General features: G+C 56.0%; 1 protein-coding gene and 1 long non-coding RNA gene across 3 annotated transcripts in view; one reads left to right on the forward strand and one right to left on the reverse strand.

Moving 5' to 3' along the window:
- IRF8 (interferon regulatory factor 8) overlaps window positions 1-19,023 on the forward strand; it is a 23,185-nt gene extending 4,162 nt beyond the window's left edge. For both annotated transcript variants that reach the window (XM_025860399.2, XM_073882373.1), the window contains exons 3-9: window positions 4,981-5,164; window positions 7,568-7,656; window positions 9,001-9,106; window positions 10,247-10,294; window positions 15,330-15,716; window positions 16,231-16,346; window positions 16,820-19,023. In XM_025860399.2, coding sequence (XP_025716184.1) covers window positions 4,981-5,164; window positions 7,568-7,656; window positions 9,001-9,106; window positions 10,247-10,294; window positions 15,330-15,716; window positions 16,231-16,346; window positions 16,820-16,996 — 1,107 coding nt within the window. In that variant the 3' untranslated portion in view covers window positions 16,997-19,023. The remainder of the gene's footprint in view (window positions 1-4,980; window positions 5,165-7,567; window positions 7,657-9,000; window positions 9,107-10,246; window positions 10,295-15,329; window positions 15,717-16,230; window positions 16,347-16,819) is intronic.
- Window positions 14,330-16,937, reverse strand: LOC141370818 (uncharacterized). The gene is made up of 3 exons (XR_012375215.1): window positions 16,802-16,937; window positions 16,166-16,426; window positions 14,330-15,936 (listed from the first exon to the last, which is right to left on the reverse strand). It is a non-coding gene; the product is annotated as an uncharacterized lncRNA (long non-coding RNA).
- Window positions 19,024-19,505: the final 482 nt, after the last annotated feature.

The raw sequence follows: 19,505 nt of genomic DNA on the forward strand, positions 1-19,505 counted from the left end.
AGTGGGGGAGGGGGAAGCAGGCTTCCCGCAGAGCAGGGAGCCCGATGCGGGGCTCGATCCCAGGACCCTGGGATCATGACCTGAGCCACCCAGGCGCCCCCTAATCTATTTTTTTTTTCAACAAGTATTGATCGAGTGCCGAATGGGTCTCCCCAAATATCCTAGGTGATTTTACATCTGTTGTATGACCGAGTTACTTCGAGGTCAGTTGGGTATTATTGGCATTTTCTCGACGGGGAGATGGAGGGCACTTTCCTCAGCTACACTATCATGTCTTTTGCATGAGAACTAACAATTGGAGAGTGAGAGACTTCTTCAAGGCCCTGAGACAGAAACCTTTATCCCCTGGGCTGCCGTCTCAATTCCATTACGAATTCTAGGAAGGGTGTAAGTCTGTCCTTTCGAAGTTATTACTTCTGCCAGGCAGTGTAGGGTCAGCTCAGATGAGAGAGACACCATCTGTCATTGCATCCGGGGCTGGGTCATGTTCGGGTGCCCAGAACCTGCAGCAGATGTCTAAAAATAGTCTTCCTTCCCTTGCGAATAAGAAGTACCCAAGCATGGAGAGGCTTGCTATTTACCACCGGCACTGGGTGAGAGCTTGCTCTGTGCCAGGCCCAGCCCACATAGTCCGATGTGGTAGGTGCTCCTCCTCTTGTTCTGTGCAGGCACCGAGGGGGAAGTGACTTGTCCAAGATTTCACAGCTCCTGGGCGATGGAGTCAGGCAGCCCGACCAGGAGCCCTGCTCCCAGCCCTGAGCAGTCATGATAAGCGGGGGTTACTTGCCATCATTCCTATGTTTAGGCAGAGGAATGGGAGCCAGGGCAGCCCAGCTGGGCTCTCAGGGTCCCCTGTGGGTCATCGTCACCTGCGTGCTTCTCTGAGGCCCCCCACCCTGGGAGATTTGGATCCTGAGGTCAGGGTGAGCCCAGGCTTCTATGTCGGCAAAGGGACACAGCTCAGGTGGCTGACTCAGAGCCCCCCTTGTTCTGTGGGCATTTGGGGTCTGGGGAGGGGAGAGCGGGTAGGATGGGTGAGGGCGGGGCGGGCGGAGTTGTGGAAGGATGCGAATCGGACCCCAGACCGAGGTGAGGGCGGGAGCACAGGGGCACCCCAGGGCAGCACAGGATGCTGAGCTGGGGATGACCATCCTCTGGCCCGACCAAATACAAATGACGGAAGATCATGCCTTGGCCCCGGAGTGGGGCGCATGTAGGTGACAGCTGGCTTCGGAGGCCTGTCGGCCCTTTGGTTCTCTGTGGTGTTGGCAGCGGGGCTCCCCATTTCAGCAGTTCTGTTCCATCTCTAATCCGGGGTCCCAGATCTCTTTCGGAGACTGCTGTCAGTTAACTGGCTCTTGTCCAGAAAAGTGGGCCCATGTGGACGGTTCGCCCTCACTTGCCTTCCAGGGGCCCCGTGTCGCCTGAGGGTCCAGCAGATTTCTCCCCATCAGGCGCCTGGACATTGGCAGGTGTTTACAGTGTCACTGGTATAGCTGCTTTACCATTCTTGGCGGTGCTGTGGACTCCTGTCTTGTAGAGGGTTTGCCTTTGGCATCGTGGTGAATCTCTCCTGGGAAAGACTTCAGCCAAATGTAAACAGTGCCCAGGGTCCACTGAGTCTGCTGGGAATTCGAGGTTATAGATGGCTACAGACCAGAGCTCTTCAACCTTAGCACTGTTGACGTCTCGGGCCAGATAGTTCCTTCTGGTGGGGCCGTCCTGGGCCCTGGAGCATGTCCGGCAGCCCCCCTCCCCCTCCCTACTGGGACCCGCGCGGGTTGCTGACCATGGCCAGGACCAGCAGATTTAGGCGGATGCCTGGGGTGCTGAGGGCCCGGTTTCCGGGTGACCATCACTGAGACCTCTCCGGGAGGGGAGTAGGGGCCCGACCAGTAGGCTGCATGTCCCTGGCTGTGGCCCCTGGTGGCCGTGCCAGGCCTCTCCCTTCACTCTGCTCCCTGTTTCAACTTAGGCTCTGGGGGTAAAGAAATAAAGCCCCAGATTTATATGTCTTATGCAATGCGCCTCATGGCCGTTTCAACAGCGTTGAGAAAAATGTGCAAGATTCCCAATGCTTCCGTTCATTACGCAGCCGTTCAGTGTGGCAATCTGAGAGGGGCCCACAATCTCAGCAGGAGCCGGGTGGGAGGGAGACGTGGGAGCCCCCCAGGGCTCTCGGCCACCGGGAGGGCGGCGCGCTGGTGGGAAACAGGGAAGGGCCCACATGGCACTCTGCTGGGCCACGCCAGCTGGTGCCCAGCCTCCGAGGGTGTCTCCCCACGGCGCCCGAATGCACCTGTGCTGGGCCAAGAGCCTTACGGGGTTTCTGGTTAAGTAGAGAACCTTTGGTATGGAACATTCAAAGAAAACCTTTCAAAAAAAATTTAGTGGAGCGTGAGAAGCCATTTATACCAGAGCATTCTTCATTGCCTGCAGGTGTGATTGTGCGGTCTGCCTCGTGGTGTAGGCCGGAGATGGGGGATTGGAAAAGGCTGAGCTCGTTTTGTACCATCCTTGCGTATCCCGAGGCTCTCTTTTCCACTCGTTTTTTAAAAAAGTTTTCTGCCTCCTTTTCGTGAAGCTGAGGGTTGTTTCTCTCATTGACCAGCATTGTGACCGGCCTAAATGAATTAGAACAGACATTTCAAATTCAGTAGGCTGTCAAGGAAAAAAACACAAGATGAGACAGTAATATTAAATCAGGAAGACTTTGTGGTCCCAGGTTTACTGCTGGCAGCTGATAAGCGCCCAGGGGCGGGAGCCACGGGTTGGGGGAGGAGACTGCCCACGGGCCTCAGAATCGCTCCGTTCTGTCTGGTGGTAGCTCGAGAAGGAAGGGTCTTGAGAGATCACCCAGCTGAGCTGATCTTTTATTTATTTATTTTTAAAAGATTTTATTTGTTTATTTGACACAGAGAGAGACAAGCGAGAGAAGGAACACAAGCAGGGGGAGTGGGAGAGGGGGAAGCAGGCTCTCCGCGGAGCAGGGAGCCCGGTGCGGGGCTCGATCCCAGGACCCTGGGATCATGACCCGAGCTGAAGGCAGTCGCTTAATGAACTGAGCCACCCAGGCGCCCCTAAGCTGATCTTTTAGAGCCGGCCAGAGAGCCCATGAAAAGGCTCAGGGCAGGGCTGGAAGCAAGGTACCTCTGATGCCCACCCAGGGCGCCTCCTGACCACAGTGCCCCGCTTTGCGCTAGGATGTCCTGGCTTGCTTCATGGGTGAGTGTGACCCTCTGATGAGTGATAGGACGGTAAACCCTGCAGGTCTGGATAAAAACTAGCTGGTCCTAACATTGCCTGGAGACCCATGCTCTTCAGGGTCCGCGTATAATGTGGATTAACCAGGGGTTCTCAGTAGGGGGGTGGGGGAGTGTGTCGCAATGTTGCCTCCCCGGGGCGCCCTTGGCCATGTCTGGAGACAGTTTGATTGTTTTCTGGCCTCTGGTGGGTCCAGGCCAGGGATGCTTTTAGACTTTCAGCCACACACAGGACGGCCTCCACCCCAAAGTACGGTCCAACCCCAAATAGCAAGAGTGCTGAGGTGGAGAAACTTGAATTTAACTTAATAAAAGTTGGAAATTACTGTTCAACGTGTACGTGGTTCGCCTTCCTTGAAAAAAGTAAATCCAAGCCTGGGCTGCGATGCCGTTAAAAAAACACTGAACAACGATCGGGAGGGACCGGAGGCCATTTACTTGAGAGGGGAGTTTGTGTCTGAGTCAGAGAAAGGGGTGACGCTCATGCGCTCCAGGAGGAACATTCTCCTGTTCGCCTCCCGCAGCGGCACCCTGGCTCAGCTCAGAGCGCCAGCAGAAGAGCTGTGAGGTCTTGTCCCGGGGGCCGGGGTGTCACGGAGTTCCTGCACGTGTGGCCCCCTGGTCACCCGCCAGTCTCTGCGACGGCTGGCTAAAGATGCAGATTCCCAGACTAAGCCCTGCTTACTGAAGGAGACTCCTGGGGTGGGGCCCAGGGATCTGCATTTCACGAGCCCCCGTGGGCGCCGGTGCGGGCATTGAGGTTGAGGACCCTGGCTGTAGGGGAACTCCGCTGGGCTGACGGTCGGGGCATGGTGTTTAACACCCGACTCGGTCACCTTTGGAGGACTTGCGTCTTCCTGAGTGGGGCTGAGGATTCCCTCCAGACCTCGTGTTCACGGAGGCTGGCAGGTGCGTCTGATTTAGCCCGAGACCGAAGGTTTTCACCTGACAGCCCTGACCCCCTCGTTGTTGTGTCTGGATTCCAATTTCGAAATCTTGAAACTGCTCATCCACGTGTTCGTCTGAATTTTTTTTTCAGTTCTGCCCCCTTCTGCATTGTGGCTTTTGTAGGTTTCCAGCTTTGAGCGTCTTGGTCCTAGTTGAGACTGTAAGGTTGGGAGAGGTTAGGAACAGCTGTGGAAAACCAACAGAGACAGAAAACGTTTCATTGCCTTTTCAACAGGGCCCTGGGGGTGGGGCGGGGAAGGTTAGAATAAATGCCAAAATGCAAAACAAAATTTCTATTAAAAGTAGCAGGGCAGTGGATGACCACATTCAGACTTCTTGCAAATGTTCCCTTTTCATGCTAAATTTTGGCTGGGGTTGATTTGAAAAAGCAACAAATTGTTCTTTGTTTTGAACATTGTAGTGAAACCATGTGCTACTTCCTCTTTGTGCTAGCTGACCTCAGGTTCCTGGCCCGCTGGTTCAGGGAAGGATTCGCCAAGAGGCAGATCCAAGAAGTGTGTGTGGGGAGGAGCCACGGGCAGGGGCTGGCTTCTGGCTTGGCTCGGTGGCCCTGGGGGCCCCCTTCCTGGCCCGGGTCTTTCCGAGACGGAGATCCCGGAGTCCTGAAGGCCCCTGAATGCGAGCTCACAGCCAGAGGTGGCAGGACGGCTAGAACTCGCCGGTCCTGACCGTGGCCGTTGTTTCCCCACATGGTCGGGGTGGAATGGGGCTGGCCTCGCATCTCATGTGCTGCTTTCTTTTCCTTCAGGCCTGGGCAGTTTTCAAAGGGAAATTTAAGGAAGGGGACAAAGCTGAACCGGCCACTTGGAAGACGAGGCTACGCTGTGCTTTGAACAAGAGCCCAGATTTTGAGGAAGTGACAGACCGGTCCCAGCTGGACATTTCTGAGCCATACAAAGTTTACCGCATCGTCCCCGAGGAAGAGCAAAAATGTAACTATCCGTGCCGGGCGCTGAGCCCAGCAGAGGCTGCCTGGGTCTGGGGGGGACATCTGGGCGAGTGGTTTTAGCTCAGCCCACTGTGTGCTCCTCTGTGTAAGCAGATACTGAGAGCTCTTCCCCCTGACCTCGGCCACCATGTGCTGGCCAGGTGGCAGCTTCCAGCTGAGTGGGAGGTGGTGGCCGTGGGAGGAAGGGCGGGGAGGCTGCTCACCGCTGTCAGACAAGGGCTGATGGGGGGGCCTCCCCGAGGCGCGGTCACGGGGTTGGGCAGGAGCAAGTGGCCTGGGCAGGGTGGACAAGCGTTCCTTCTGTTCTAACAATGCCCAGAGGAGGCTAGGGGACAGTTAGGTGGACGAAGTGGGGAGAGGGTAAGGTTCTTGAATGCGGTGGGGGACAATGGCACCATTGGCCTCATGGCCAGAGATTAGATACACTCGGCACGTGGTTAGATCCTGGTCTTATTTGGGAAGTCCGGGAAGTGAGGATTCTGGTCGGGCCTTCCAGCTCTGAAATCCCGACAGAGCATTCGCAAGGAGATGAAAGCAGGAGCCGCCCAAACCTGCCTCACGTACCACGGCCCTGCTGTGGCGCCCTGGTCGGACATGGCTCTTGGCCGGGAGGCAGCGACCTCCGGTCTGGCCTCAGAAGCCTTTGCGAAGTGGGGTGCTGTGTGCGGATCAGAGCTGGCCCGGACACGAAAGCTCCTTATCGTCAGGGGTTGAGAACATTCTTTTAACACATCCCTTAGCCATTAGATGTAGCCATTAGACCCCTGCAGCCAAATCCCTTGCTTCTTCCAAGCTCTTTAGTCATTCAGGAAGCCTGAAAGAAATAGAGCCCTCAGAAACTCTCCGGGGCTGTGCAGATGTTCTGGATTTGAGCTCGTCCCACTGGGGGAGGGTTGAAAATGTCCACAGAGAATTGAAAAAAGAAAAGTGGCTCTCCCAAATCTATAGTGAGCCTGGCTCAGAGAGTCATTTAACCCCTCCCCAAGGGAGCCAGCGTAAGGACAGAGACGGTGGGATGGAGAATGTGAGGCTCGGGTGATACTCGGTCCGCAAGCCCAGCTGCTGGATGTCCTGGCCCCGGCGTGCACCCGTAGTTTGGGGGGTTGTCAGAGGTGCTGGTCGTTTGTAGCTTCACTGTGTGTAAATTAGCACCTAACTTGACTGAGTCAGAACCATTCAGCAGTAAGTCAAACTGACCTTCCTCTGGAGAACCTGACGACCTTGACAGGGAGGCCTCGACCTTGACAGGGAAGCCTCAACCTTGACAGGGAGGCCTCCTAGCTAATGCTCTGGGAGGGCTCTGAAAGGCCAGCCCTGCATCTCTCCCCCTCACCTCCAAGTTCTGGATAATTTTTCATCAACACCAAATGAATTGTGATTTGAGGGAGTGGAGAAGTTTCTCTTGGTTCCTCCGCCCCAGGATCGGCCAAGCTTGAACTGGCAGGTGAGCCCAGCTTGTTTATAGCGTGGGGTGCAGCCAGCATCACCTGCCAGGGTGGGTTTTACAGAAGAAGCTGGTTCTCAGGGGGCAGAGGGACGCTGCATTTGCATAGTGTCTAAATGGACCCACTCTGCTCTGTACTTCAGTGGTTTGCAAGCTTCACTGGGGGTGCCCCCTCCACTCCCTACTTCCCCCATCCACAGCTTCTAGCGAATTCTTGAGTCTGTCCAAGTAGAATTGAGATTCAGTTGGGATGGAGCCATGCATGGGTCAGTCAGGTGCCTGTTGGTTATAAGACATGGCACACGGATCCCTTGATAAGGCAGATCTTTGACCTGGGGGTGGGGGCGGGGAGGAAATGAGCCTGGGGTTGGGGGGCTTACTGTGGGGCAGCTCTGTGCCTGGAGGCCGTGCCTGATGGAGCAAGCCTTCCTGGTGCTCTGTGTGCACGCTCCGTCTGGTGTGTGTGCACAGATGCGCGCTGTATATTTGGAAAGGCCACAAAGACATTTTCTGTCAATTAACTTTAAAAAATGACTCCAATCTGCACACACATTTTGCCAGGAAATCTTCTGAGTGTCTTCGAATAGCCCGGCTTGTGAATGTAACCCATATGGGTGGTGAACGCCTGGCGTGAAGGGTGTCTGGTGGGCACTCCTTTTCCAGCTCAGCAAATGGGGACGAGCCACATGGCCGTCCTCACCCTCTGAGTGTTAGAAACAACAAAACCGACTTCTCCCTTTGACTTGGCTGCTCAGACAACTGAGGCAGCACGGGAAATAATTTCTAGGCCTTTTCCAAACTGGTGAAGACACCGACTGACTTTTATTTCCTTCAACTCAGCATTAAAAAAACCCCAAACCAAAAAGCTGACTGTTTCCGGCCCCGATGACGGCTGTGGTGGGCTTAGTGCCGTGTGTCACGTGTCTGTCCGGTTTTCCGCAGGCAAGTTGGGCATGGTGACTCCTGGCTGCGTGAGCGAAATCCCCGAGATGGAGTGTGGGCGATCCGAAATCGACGAGCTCATCAAGGAGGTGAGCGGGCAGCCCGGCCAGAGTGGCCCCAGCCCTGGAAGCTGCGAGGGCCTCGGGGAGGAGTGGCATTGCATCTGCCCCGCCGAGGCATTCCGAGCCCTGGGCACTCTCGGGGTGCGGCACCTCCACCCCCCGCCCCGGTTCCTCAACTTCATCCTGGGGGCCGGGGCTGGGCTCCCTGCTCTGTGCTCCAGCTGTAAACTTGTCCTGTTCTAAACATTTTGAATGGCAGTCTTAGAAAATGCATCATGGAACCCCTTGGCTTCTTCGGTGGGCTGCACTGAACAAAATGTAGACCCCCCACGCGGCTTGGGGTGGTCCTTACGAGACGCTCCCAGTGGGCGGGCTGCCTGTCTTAGAATCTGCCCCTGGGAGGCGGGTGATCAGCCTGTGAGAATTGTATGCAAACTCACTTCGTAGGCTCTAAGTAAAGGCTTAACGGGGTCTCCTTAGGCAAAATGGGTGGGGTTTTGGATGCCAGTTTTAGCTCTACAGATACCCTTTCTGTTACCATCCGCCTCTTCTGTGTTTATGGCTGTGACCAGGTGGACCTAGCGTAGCTGAAATCACCCCACACAGTCCTTATAAAAGGTGGTGTGGGTGCTATAGAAATCCTTCCTAATACTCGTGTGGCAATAGCGGAATTTTTAGGAGTAGCCCGTCGTCTGAGGATGCAGATAACAAAATGTAGCCTCCTCTCAGCGGCCTGAGTTTTGTGCAGATGGCAGATGCTGAGTTTCTGGGTGGTCTCTGGCAGCTGACCGAGTGAATTCCTGGCCTCACATCTCCAGCAACATCCCGTTTTTCCGGCAGGGCTTTTCTGCTGACTCAGCTAAGAGAGTGAGGTGGTTGGGTTGCCACACCAGGATCCCAAGAACTGCAGAGTTCAAAACGTTGGCTAATCAGATGTATCAGCATCTGTTCAGGAATGGGCCAGAGGTTGGAAGTCCGGACGTGGAAAGGGAAGGAGGACGTGCTAAGTCATGGCAGAGTCTGTCCAGTGTCACTGTTCACTGGTGTCCCAGAACCTTCAGCCTCTCCGGGGCATCGGGGCAGCTGGATGACCTGGCCATTCCGTTTTGCGACAGGCAGTTTCACAGAAAAGGCCATGAACTTATTAGGGGTCCTGCAGAGGCTAATCACTCAGGCACATGGTTTGATCGCTATGCCCGGTGGGTTTGTCTTGGATCCTTCACGATGAGAAGTAAAACTTTCCTTTTGTCTTGGGATAAAGGTGACAGTATGTCTTTGGTTAAGTCTAAACCGTTCATCTCTACAAACACTGGAGTCCCACTCTGGAAGCCCAGTGACCACAGCACTCTTCTCTCGCCCCTGTTCCTATAGCCTTCCGTGGACGATTACATGGGGGTGGTCAAACGGAGCCCCTCCCCGCCAGAGGCCTGCAGGAACCAGCTCCTCCCAGAGTGGTGGGTGCAACAGTCTGGCGCAGGTGAGGATGGGCCTCCGGGCCTGCCCCACATGAGGGGGTGGAGGGTGTGGGGCGTGGCACTCACCCCCTTTCTGCCTTCAGGCAGTGGGGGTCACGTGGGGCCATGGAACTATGGTGATCCCTATTTTATTGAAAGTAACTGAGCCCCCTACACCACTGCCTCTTAGGAGGGCACAGGGACCCTTCCCCCAGGAGGGCTCTGTTTGCCGTCTGGGCTCCTGGGAGGGTCGGACGGGAGGGAGGGGCGGTGGCAAACCCCTCCCAGACCAGAGAAGACGCAGGGGCTTTTGGCCACACTCAAGCTTGCCATGTGGGCCTGCCAGCCACTCTCCTAGGACATCAGGGACCCCTCAGAGCCACGGGGAGCCCAGGGCATCAGGAGAGGAGCGGGCCCAGGGCCAGGACTGTGCAGTTGCTCAGTGGGAGCCCTGGATTTGAATCCCATGGAGGGGGGTTTGTGTAACTTAGTCAAGTCTCATCTGATGGAGACCCCAGGACCTGTCCCGGGGGGTCACGGGCTGAAGGAGACATTCACGCATTTATCAGCTTCTGATGCCTCCACCCCACCTTCCCACTCGAACAGCTCTCCTCCGCATGCAGGGATTGCTGTGCCTCCTCCCTCGGGCTCTTCCCCCCACTGTTCCCCTGTGGGAAACTGGGAGGTGACTCTGGCCCAGCTGACTTCAGAGGTCGCCAGGCTGTCAGGTGGCAGTTTGGCCTCCGGGGCCCTGGGCGAGCCCCCCTCCCTGCACTGTGGTGACACCTTGGGGAAAGCTAGCTCGGGCCCCAGGTCCCTCTCTGGAGACAAGGCCTGGATGGTGGGCATGCAGTCCCGTGATATTTTGGGAGCAGGGCCTTGGGTGGGAGGAATTGGGACCCCAGAGCATCACACTGACCCTTGGTCAAAAATCACACAGCACAGAATGTTTCTTCTCCCTCTTTCCTGGTTGAGTTGAGGTCTGGTTTACGAAACGTGGGTTACCGTGCTGGTGCGGGGGGATTCCCAAATTCAGCAGAAGCCTGTGGCAGGAACTCAGGAGGACACCATGTGTGGCTTTTAAAGAAACTTTTGGAGAGGGAGCATTTGGGTTGGTTCCCCACACAGCTGGGTCTGAATCTGCCTTTCGCTTTCTCCGGCAGGCTTGCCGCTGGGGACGGGCTACACTGCGTACGACGCGCACCATTCAGGTATGGAGCCGTGCTGGGCTGCGCTGGCGGGTGGGACATGGGTGCGCTTCGAAGGCAGAGCTCAGGGGACCTGTGTGGGCGTGCCCAGGTGCATGGACGAGCCGATCTGGTGTCAGAAGTCAGGACCCTGATTCCTCCTCCTCACTGTTTGCTTTTGGAGCAAGCGAGGGGCCGGCCTTTTTGAGGTTCTTCTCGGATTGGACCAACAAAGATCCTAAGAGGTCTTTCTGCATAACCTTGCAGGAGAAGAGCCTGGGGACAGCTCGGGCCCAGCTCTGCCCCTCTTCTGTGACCCCAGGCAGAGTGATTTGAGACTCAGAACCTCACTAGAGTGTGGTGAGGATTAAATGGAGTGTCATTAAAAGTTTCTGGTAGGGACGTCATTGGTCAACAAATGTCACCAGTGTCTGTCATGAGTATCCATTTGTTTTACTCTCTTCCACACTCAAGTTTGTAATGATACTAATGAATGGTGATGATGATGGGGATGGTGCTGCTGCTGCTGGTGGTGGTGATGATGGAGATGAATGGGATGAAGGAGATGATGATGGGGATGATGGAGATGATGGTGGGGATGATGGAGATGATGGTGGAGATGATGGCGATGATGGGGATGATGATGGGGATGATGGGGATGATGGAGATGATGGAGATGATGGAGATGATGGAGATGATGGAGATGATGGAGATGATGGAGATGGTGGTGGAGATGATGGGGATGATGGAGATGATGGAGATGATGGTGGAGATGATGGTGATGATGGTGGGGATGATGGCGATGATGGAGATGATGATGGGGATGATGGGGATGATGGTGGGGATGATGGCGATGATGGTGGGGATGATGGCGATGATGGTGGCGATGATGGAGATGATGGTGGAGATGATGGAGATGATGGTGGGGATGATGGCGATGGTGGTGGAGATGATGGCGATGATGGTGGAGATGATGGAGATGATGGGGATGATGGGGATGATGGGGATGATGGGGATGATGAAGATGATGGGGATGATGGTGGGGATGAGGGAGATGATGGAGATGATGGTGGGGATGATGGCGATGATGGTGGGGATGAGGGAGATGATGGCGATGATGGTGGAGATGATGGTGGAGATGATGGGGATGATGGTGATGATGGCGATGATGGCGATGATGGTGGGGATGATGGAGATGATGGCGATGATGGTGGGGATGATGGAGATGATGGCGATGATGGGGATGATGGAGATGATGGCGATGATGGTGGGGATGATGGCGATGATGGTGGGGATGATGGAGATGATGGCGATGATGGAGATGATGGTGGGGATGAGGGAGATGATGGCGATGATGGTGGAGATGATGGTGGAGATGATGGGGATGATGGTGATGATGGCGATGATGGCGATGATGGTGGGGATGATGGAGATGATGGCGATGATGGTGGAGATGATGGTGGAGATGATGGAGATGATGGCGATGATGGTGGGGATGATGGAGATGATGGTGGGGATGAGGGAGATGATGGCGATGATGGTGGGGATGAGGGAGATGATGGTGGGGATGAGGGAGATGATGGCGATGATGGTGGGGATGAGGGCGATGATGGGGATGGCGATGATGATGGTGGCTGGCATTACTGAATGCTGACTAGGCGCCAGGGTCAGTGCTGAGACCTTAATGTCTGCACCCCGTACTTCCCACCACCCATAGAGATGTGCTCTTGCTCTTCCCACTGCACAGGCTCAGAAGCCCTGGGTCGCAGCGCCGTGGGCTGCAGAGCTGGGATATGGCTTCGGGCTGTCCCATCCTTGCTCCTGTCCCTCATGGTCCAAGGTGGCCTCTGGTACATTTTTGTCTACTTATGTTGGGGACTCCAACGTCCTGCCAGTGGCCCCTGGGATTTGCATTCTGGCTCCCTGATGGGGCCTTAGAGCGAAGGAAGCGGTGTCTTCCCCAGCAGCTGTCAGTTCTATGAGAAATAAACAGCCTGACTCATCAGGATGGACCACAGAACGTTAGGTCTGGGGGACCGGAGGTCTCTTGGTGCAGAGGAGGAAATGGGGCTCAGAGAGGTGTCTGGAGCAAGGCCCTCATGGGACGGGTGTTTGGGGCAGTGGAGGCGGGTTCCCACCCAGGCAAGAGGAGGACACAGAAAAGCGGTGTTACTGTTCATAGCGCTGGTGTCACTGCAGAGCCATCCTGCACACTGGGGCCTGTCACAGAGGAGGGAACCCAGACTTAGAGGTTAAATCACTGGTCAAGCTCACCCAGCTGGTAAGCAGGTGGCCGGGGTCAAAGCCAGGCACCTGGCTGCCTCTTCCGGGAGGCCCTGGCTCATGGGGCCAGGCCTCTGTCCTAGTCAGCTCTGGGCTGTGGCCGGGGCAGTCTGCTGACCGGTGCTTTCTGGGGGCAGCAGGGGAGCCGAGGGGCACGGCTGAGGCCTCTGGGCGAGGAGGAAGTGTGCTCGGTTGCCCCAGAGCTGTTCCAGCACACAGCGGGTGAAGCAACCCGTAGCACTGCCTCACACAAGGAAAGGCCTAACACGCTCTTCTAGAAGTTGTGGACTTGGGTACCCCCGTTCCGGTCACCCCCCCCAACCTGTGTAAATAAGTCGATGGCAGGGGTCCCCTGTTCTCAGCTCCGCAGGGACGAGGTGATGAGTGACCTGGTGGGTGAAGGGTGGCAGGGAGGCTGGACGCCACGGCCTTCAGATGCTGCCGGGCTTGATTTCCCCATTTTTCTGGAGAGATCAGAAGTCTAGGTTTTTATGTGAAACCTTCCCGAGTGAAATGTTGACCACAGACCTGCGTTAACAACGCCCCAGTGTGCTGGCAGATCCAGATGCGCCCGTGGCTGTGTTCGCGACGTTCGGGGGTGAAGGCGGGGGCTGAACTCGGACAGCGGGGGGCACCGTGCTGAGGACCACAGAGGCAGAGCCGATCTGCTGGGGACGAGGGAATCCAGTGTCCCCAACTCGGCAGTCATGCTGTCCAAGCAGACGCCTTAGCCCGTCTACACCCGTTTCCTTACCTGTAATAGTCACCTCTGCCTCAGGGCCGTTGTGAGGATTAAATGTGCTCATAGGTCCGGTGCAGTAGAAACAGCACCTGGTATCTACTGCAGAGACCCGGACTTAGGATTTGGAACTTCAGGCATCTCATCTACACAGCTAGTGGCTTGTCCTGTTAATCCTGATTTATCTAGTCGTAGCTGCTCGTGGGGTGCTTACGTGTGCTGAGTGCAAACAGGAGCCCATGCCATCCTCAGCCGCCAGAGGAGGTGGGTGCCACTATTCTCTCTGCTGATGGGGAAGCTGAGGCACAGAGTGGTGAAGTTGCTTGCCCCTGGTCACACAGCTGGGCTCCCATGTCAGGGTGCCTGTGCTCCTAGCATTGTCCCCTGGTTGGCGGGTGGCTGTTGGGGGGCAGGACAGGTGGCGGAGCCTGCTGAGACTTGCGGAAGGTCCTGGTGGTGGCTTCTCCTCTGCGGCTCGCCTGTCGGGGGCAGTGGTCCTCGCTCAGGCCCTGCCAGCTCGAACCTTCCCCCAGCTGTGCTGCCCTGTGGTTCCGGGGCCCCTGGGAGAGCCTCGCATGGGCATCTGGGGAGCTCCCCCGGAAGCAGCCAGTTCTCCCGGCCGTGAGGCGCACTGCTAGGAGGGCAGCCGAGGCAGCGACAGGGCACAGGTGCGGAGTGGTGATAGAGTCATCGGGGACGGCGTTCAGGATTGTTCTGGAGTGAAGGAAGTGGAGCGTGTCAGCCCCGCCGGGCTTGCTTTCCCCATTTTGCAGATGTTACAGACCCAGCTTGGTGGGCAGGATGGTGAACCGGGTGTAACAGGGCGCGAGGTCACATGCTGGCGCTGCTGTTTCCTGGCCGGGCGACCCCACCTGGGCCTCAGTGTTCCCACATGTCACATAAGTGAATTGGACTGGGACACCTGAGCTCCCAACTCGGCATGATTCCAGCCGATTCCATGCTGCTTAACTCCAACATGGGAGAAAATGGAGCCATTGAACGGCGGCGGGGGAGTCTTCATTACTCCATTGAGCAAATGATTTTTTAAAAGATTTATTTGTCAGAGGAGAGAGAGGGAACACAAGCAGGGGGAGTGGGAGAGGGGGAAGCAGGCTCCCCGCCGAGCAGGGAGCCCGATGCGGGGCTCGATCCCAGGACCCTGGGACCATGACCTGAGCCGAAGGCAGACGCTTAACGACTGAGCCGCCCAGGCGCCGCTGAGCAAATGATGCTTAAGCAGAGCCCAGTGGGAAGGGCCCGGGGACCAGCTGCGCTCTTCAGAATTCTGGTCCCATGGCACCACCTGCCTGAGGCTCGGAGACCCGTTTTCTCCCTTTAAGAAGGAGTTTGCCCGGAGTTGGTTTTAAGGATCCACCAGCAGCAAGCTGGGGCTTCTTGAGGTGACCAGAGCCTGAGAGAATATTGTGGCGCCCGCCGCCCTCCCTCAGTCCCTCAGTGTAGCACATGCGGGGAGACGTTCACTTAATTTGAACGTTTTTCAGACTCCTGAGAATAGGTGTAGATGAAGGGTTTTGGATTCACCATTTGAAATCGCCGGAACCCCAAGGGGACTGCATTTGTCAAGGAGAGGATCGCGTCTTTGGTTCCCCTGCCCTGGAATGCGAATCTCGCATTTGCGTCGGTGATGAATTCGGGAGCAGGCCCCTTGGTTACGTAGCACGTGAGACAGTGTATGCGTGTGGCGTACGTGCGTATTACAGGACAGCGTGGGCGAGTCAGTCACATTAGGATCGGGGAGGTGGAGCGGTTTTACGAACTTCTAAACTGTACGGGTCAGCGCGACCTCCGCCGGGAGAATGGAGTGCGCTGTGGGGGTGTTTTACATTGAGTCATTGGTTTCCTTAGTAATTCTGTATATTCATGCATGCTTAAAAAAAAAATGCTTTCTAGAAGGGTGCATGAACTTCCTCGAATGCCCAGAGGTCCCAGGCACCCGAGAACTGAACCCGCCTCTGCGCCGAGAGGCCTGGCTCCCCCTTCCCTGCAGCCCCTGACCGGTGCCCCTCCCACCCGCAGCCTTCTCCCAGATGGTCATCAGCTTCTACTACGGGGGCAAGCTGGTGGGCCAGACCACCACCACCTGCCCCGAGGGCTGCCGCCTGTCCCTGGGCCAGCCGGGCCTGCCAGGCACCAAGCTGTACGGCCCCGAGGGCCTGGAGCTGGTGCGCTTCCCGCCGGCGGATGCCATCCCCAGCGAGCGGCAGCGGCAGGTGACGCGGAAGCTGTTCGGGCACCTGGAGCGCGGTGTGCTCCTGCACAGCAGCCGGCAGGGCGTGCTGGTCAAGCGGCTGTGCCAGGGCCGTGTGTTCTGCAGCGGCAACGCCGTGCTCTGCAAGGACCGGCCCAACAAGCTGGAGCGCGACGAGGTGGTCAAGGTCTTCGACACCAGCCAGTTCTTCCGAGGTGGGTCCCGCTGTCGGCGTGCTGCCCCGAGCCTTCCCCTTGTGTTCTGTCCCTTGAGGCCAGGGTGGGCCCGTGGAGGAGCAGGGGACGCGCGGTGCAGGCAGCAGGAGGGCCCCCCCTGGTTCCGGTCCAGCTCGGTGCTTGCTTGCCGAGCAATCCTGGGGAACTGCTCTGTGCCTCTGCGGGGCCGCGGATTAGCATCCCGCCCTGGGTGCTCCTCCTAGAAGGTCAGGGTTGCTGCAATCAGACCAGCTGCATTGCGGCGCTGGCTCCCTGCTGCGTCCCCAGTGCTCTCTGCACCTGGAACAGCACCAGCTCGGGGCAGGTCTCCTGCCACCTGGCCTGAGAACTCCCAGGGGGGTGGGGGCGGCTTCCCTGGAGAAGCGGCGCTATAGAGGGGGGCGAGGTGTGGCGTGGGAGCTCAGGTGTGCAGGCCCTGGGGTGCCTACCTGGGGCAGAGGGGAGTGAGGCTGGGAGCTGTGGTCAGCGCCCCCTTCCCCCCGTGTGCTCCCAGAACTGCAGCAGTTCTATAACAGCCAGAGCCGGCTTCCCGACGGCAGGGTGGTGCTGTGCTTCGGAGAAGAGTTTCCGGATATGACCCCCTTGCGCTCCAAACTCATTCTCGTGCAGGTAAGATCTCCCGGCCCACTCCTCGGGACTCCGTTTATACTTGGGCGGGAGAACAGGCAGCAGGGACTGGGGGACTCCACCTGTGGACAGAGGCAGGCCCGGGGGAGACCTCCACATGGGGCTCGTGGATACTTACCACCTCTCTCCCTCTGTGTTCTCCCCCTGCCTTAAGTCAAAACCCCCTTTCTAGGAAGGTTTAATTGCCTCAAGGTCTGAGAGACAGAATAGACTTTTCAAGCCTTTATTTAATCTAGTCAAAGGAATGAAACTCTAATGGTGGAATTCTGGACACTGGCTACCAGGTTGGGACCGTAGACTTTGCAGCACTACCACTTGCCCTTCCCTTGCACCTGCCTATCTGGGACTCATGTGGAGGTTCTCGGCACTTTGGGTAATCAGAGAATCTGGCCGGGGTCCGAGACCGCCCCACCGCATTTCCCACCTCCACGTCTGACCTGTGCCCGTCCCTCTAGATCGAGCAGCTCTACGTCCGGCAGCTGGTGGAAGAAGCGGGGAAGAGCTGCGGTCCCGGCTCCCTGGTGCAGCCTCCTGAGGAGCCCCAGCCAGACCAGGTCTTCCGGATGTTTCCAGACATCTGTGCCTCACACCAGAGACCTTTTTTCAGAGAAAACCAACAGATCACCGTTTAAGCCTCTCTCTAGGGCACCCCGTCGCACCCCGTCCTGCCCACACCTCGTGTTTCATTATTACAATTACTATTGTAATTATTTAAGGATGTGGATCCCTGTGACCTGGGGCGGGATGCCTCACTTGGCTCTTAATTTAGTAAGGGCGTTCCCTGAGGACTTGACCTTTATACCTGAACAGGAGAAGCATGACTCGACTCTCAAACATTGAAACGTGCCCCCCAAATGACCTGGATGCTGTAACTGTAACCTGTGATTCAAACATTTATTTCCCCTAATTATCATTAGTTGCTAGATTCTTTCAGCATTTGGGGATAACGGATATTTCCAAAGACTTGCCCTTCAATTTTACTAGCTCATAGCTGCTTCCTGGAAAAAGATTTGAAGATCAGCTTGTCAGAACAAGGCTGCTTTTTGTCTTTACCTTGTGTTAGAGCGATTTGATTTCATACGCTTGATTCGATGTGGAGTCTTTTTTTAAACATGTTAATAAGATGCCGAAATACTTAGATAACAATCTCCCTTCAGCAAGAGAAAGCACAACGCCAGGCTTGTTAGAGGAATGGACACCCTGCCTAGGATGTCCTGCCAGGCGGCCGTGTCCATCACCAGATGAACTGGTGTGTCCTCACCTTCACACCATGAAAATCTTCCCTGTGGGCCTTACTGCCCGGAATCTTAGAGCTAAATTTTTCATTTCTATAATTAAATCATTCCCAGATCCCTTGCTCTTTTCTTCTTGCTAAATGGTTTTGACCTGTTTTAAAAATACACATACTTTTACTTGTCCTATTGTAAACTGCTTTGAAAAAAAATTTTTTTTTTTTTATAAAGTGAGCAGGCTATAAACCACAAATTCAAAAGGTAATGGTAGATTGTACAAGCATTTTGGCTGTGCCTTCCATTCAGCGAACCCAGAGCCCAGGCGGTGGTGGGGAGAGGGCGTCACCAGCACCTGGCCTCACCACCCCGGGCCTGGGGTGGATGGTAGCAGGGACAGCGCCTTCCCCTGCGCTGGGACTCCTTGAGGTTCAGGGTGGCCTGGGGCCACACCCAATTCTACTCTTCTTCAGAGTCCTATAGTGAGACACCGAGGGGAGAAGTCCCAGTTTTAGCCCCAGAAGAACTTAGGCTGTTTGCTAGCAAAGAAGATGCATTTACTACCCCACGCGTGTCAGAAGGGCAAGGGCAGGTCAGCCTTGCTGCTGGCCATCTGTCGCACACATGACACATCTCCACAATGGCTCCAAAAACACTTTCATGATTAAAAAGCACTTGGACATTTTTTTCTGGCGGGGGGGAAATATTTTGCTCAGTTGGGGTACCTCTTCCCCGTGTCCGGGGTGATGTGCCAAGACGGGCGGAGGTTGGCCAGCCAGGTGAGTGCGGAGCAGGTGTCTGCCGTGTGCCCCGGGGAGCCAGCTCCGCGCTCAGTGTGGCCACCAGGCGGGGCTGGGGGCTCTCCTTCCGCGCTTGGGGGTGGGGTGGGGTGGGGGGAAGGGTCTTGGCCCACTTCTCTATAACCCAGCCTGGTCACCACCGGCCCCGGCTCGGTCTCACGTGAAAGGGCAGGAAGGGGCCTTACCTGTCAAGGTGCGCTTTGCGAAGTGGGAGAAGCTGGGGTTTGGGGGACAGGGTTGCCTCCTGGCAGCCTCGTAACCATGAGTCTGATTTAAAATCCAAGCCCGAAAATCCCCGGTCACATGCCCTGCGGCCGCTTCTGTGAAGGTGGTGGAGCAAGACTTTGTCATCGTAGGTCCCTCGCACTGTGTTTGAATCCACCTGAAAACAGGGGATTTTGCAGCACAAGTAGCTTTTCCTCTTTGGCCCACAAAGCCAGCATCACATTTTTAAGGATAACAGATCTGTTTTCTGAAATTATGTCCGAACAGTGGGTTTTGGTGTCTAGCTCAAACAAATGGTAAAACATAGATCTTGAATATGCTAAATGAATATTTATTTTTGTATCCACTTAAAACGTATATTGATCTTTTTTGTTTATTAAAATAAAATGCCCTTTTAAAAGCTGATTCATGCTCTGTGTTTTAAGCCACTGTAAAATGTTTCCTCACTTAGGGGGAATTAAAAAACAACACTGCACCGAGTTTTAAGGACTTTCTGCTTGTTTTTCACTCATCCCCAAAACAGCAAAAACGTAGAGAGGCTTGCAGATCATAGAGAACCTTCTGGAGAAAAAGGGCATGCTAGGTTTTTCTGAAAGTGCAGGGGCCCCTTTGTGTGTATTGTGAGGGGTGCGGAGGGAGGAGGAGGTCGGTGGGGATAGGCCTGCCCTGGAAGGCGCTGGGACCCCCCTGGTTGGGTCAGCTGCACGTGACGGGGACGTGCGTCTCTCCATTCACACACGTACTCACTGCGCGGGGTCCCTAGGGGATCCCACATTGGCCATCGTGGAGGTTGCTTCATGGGACATGCCTGTTGAACAGCCCGGGACAAATCAGTTTCAGGGGGGCCCAGACCCCAGCCAACCCAGGGGGGCTTCCCCACCGTGCTC

The sequence above is a fragment of the Callorhinus ursinus genome, unplaced genomic scaffold (assembly GCF_003265705.2).
Source record: "Callorhinus ursinus isolate GAN/ISIS: 27379988/994484 unplaced genomic scaffold, GSC_fseal_2.0 scaffold46, whole genome shotgun sequence".
In the NCBI taxonomy this organism is placed as follows: Eukaryota; Metazoa; Chordata; class Mammalia; order Carnivora; family Otariidae; genus Callorhinus; species Callorhinus ursinus.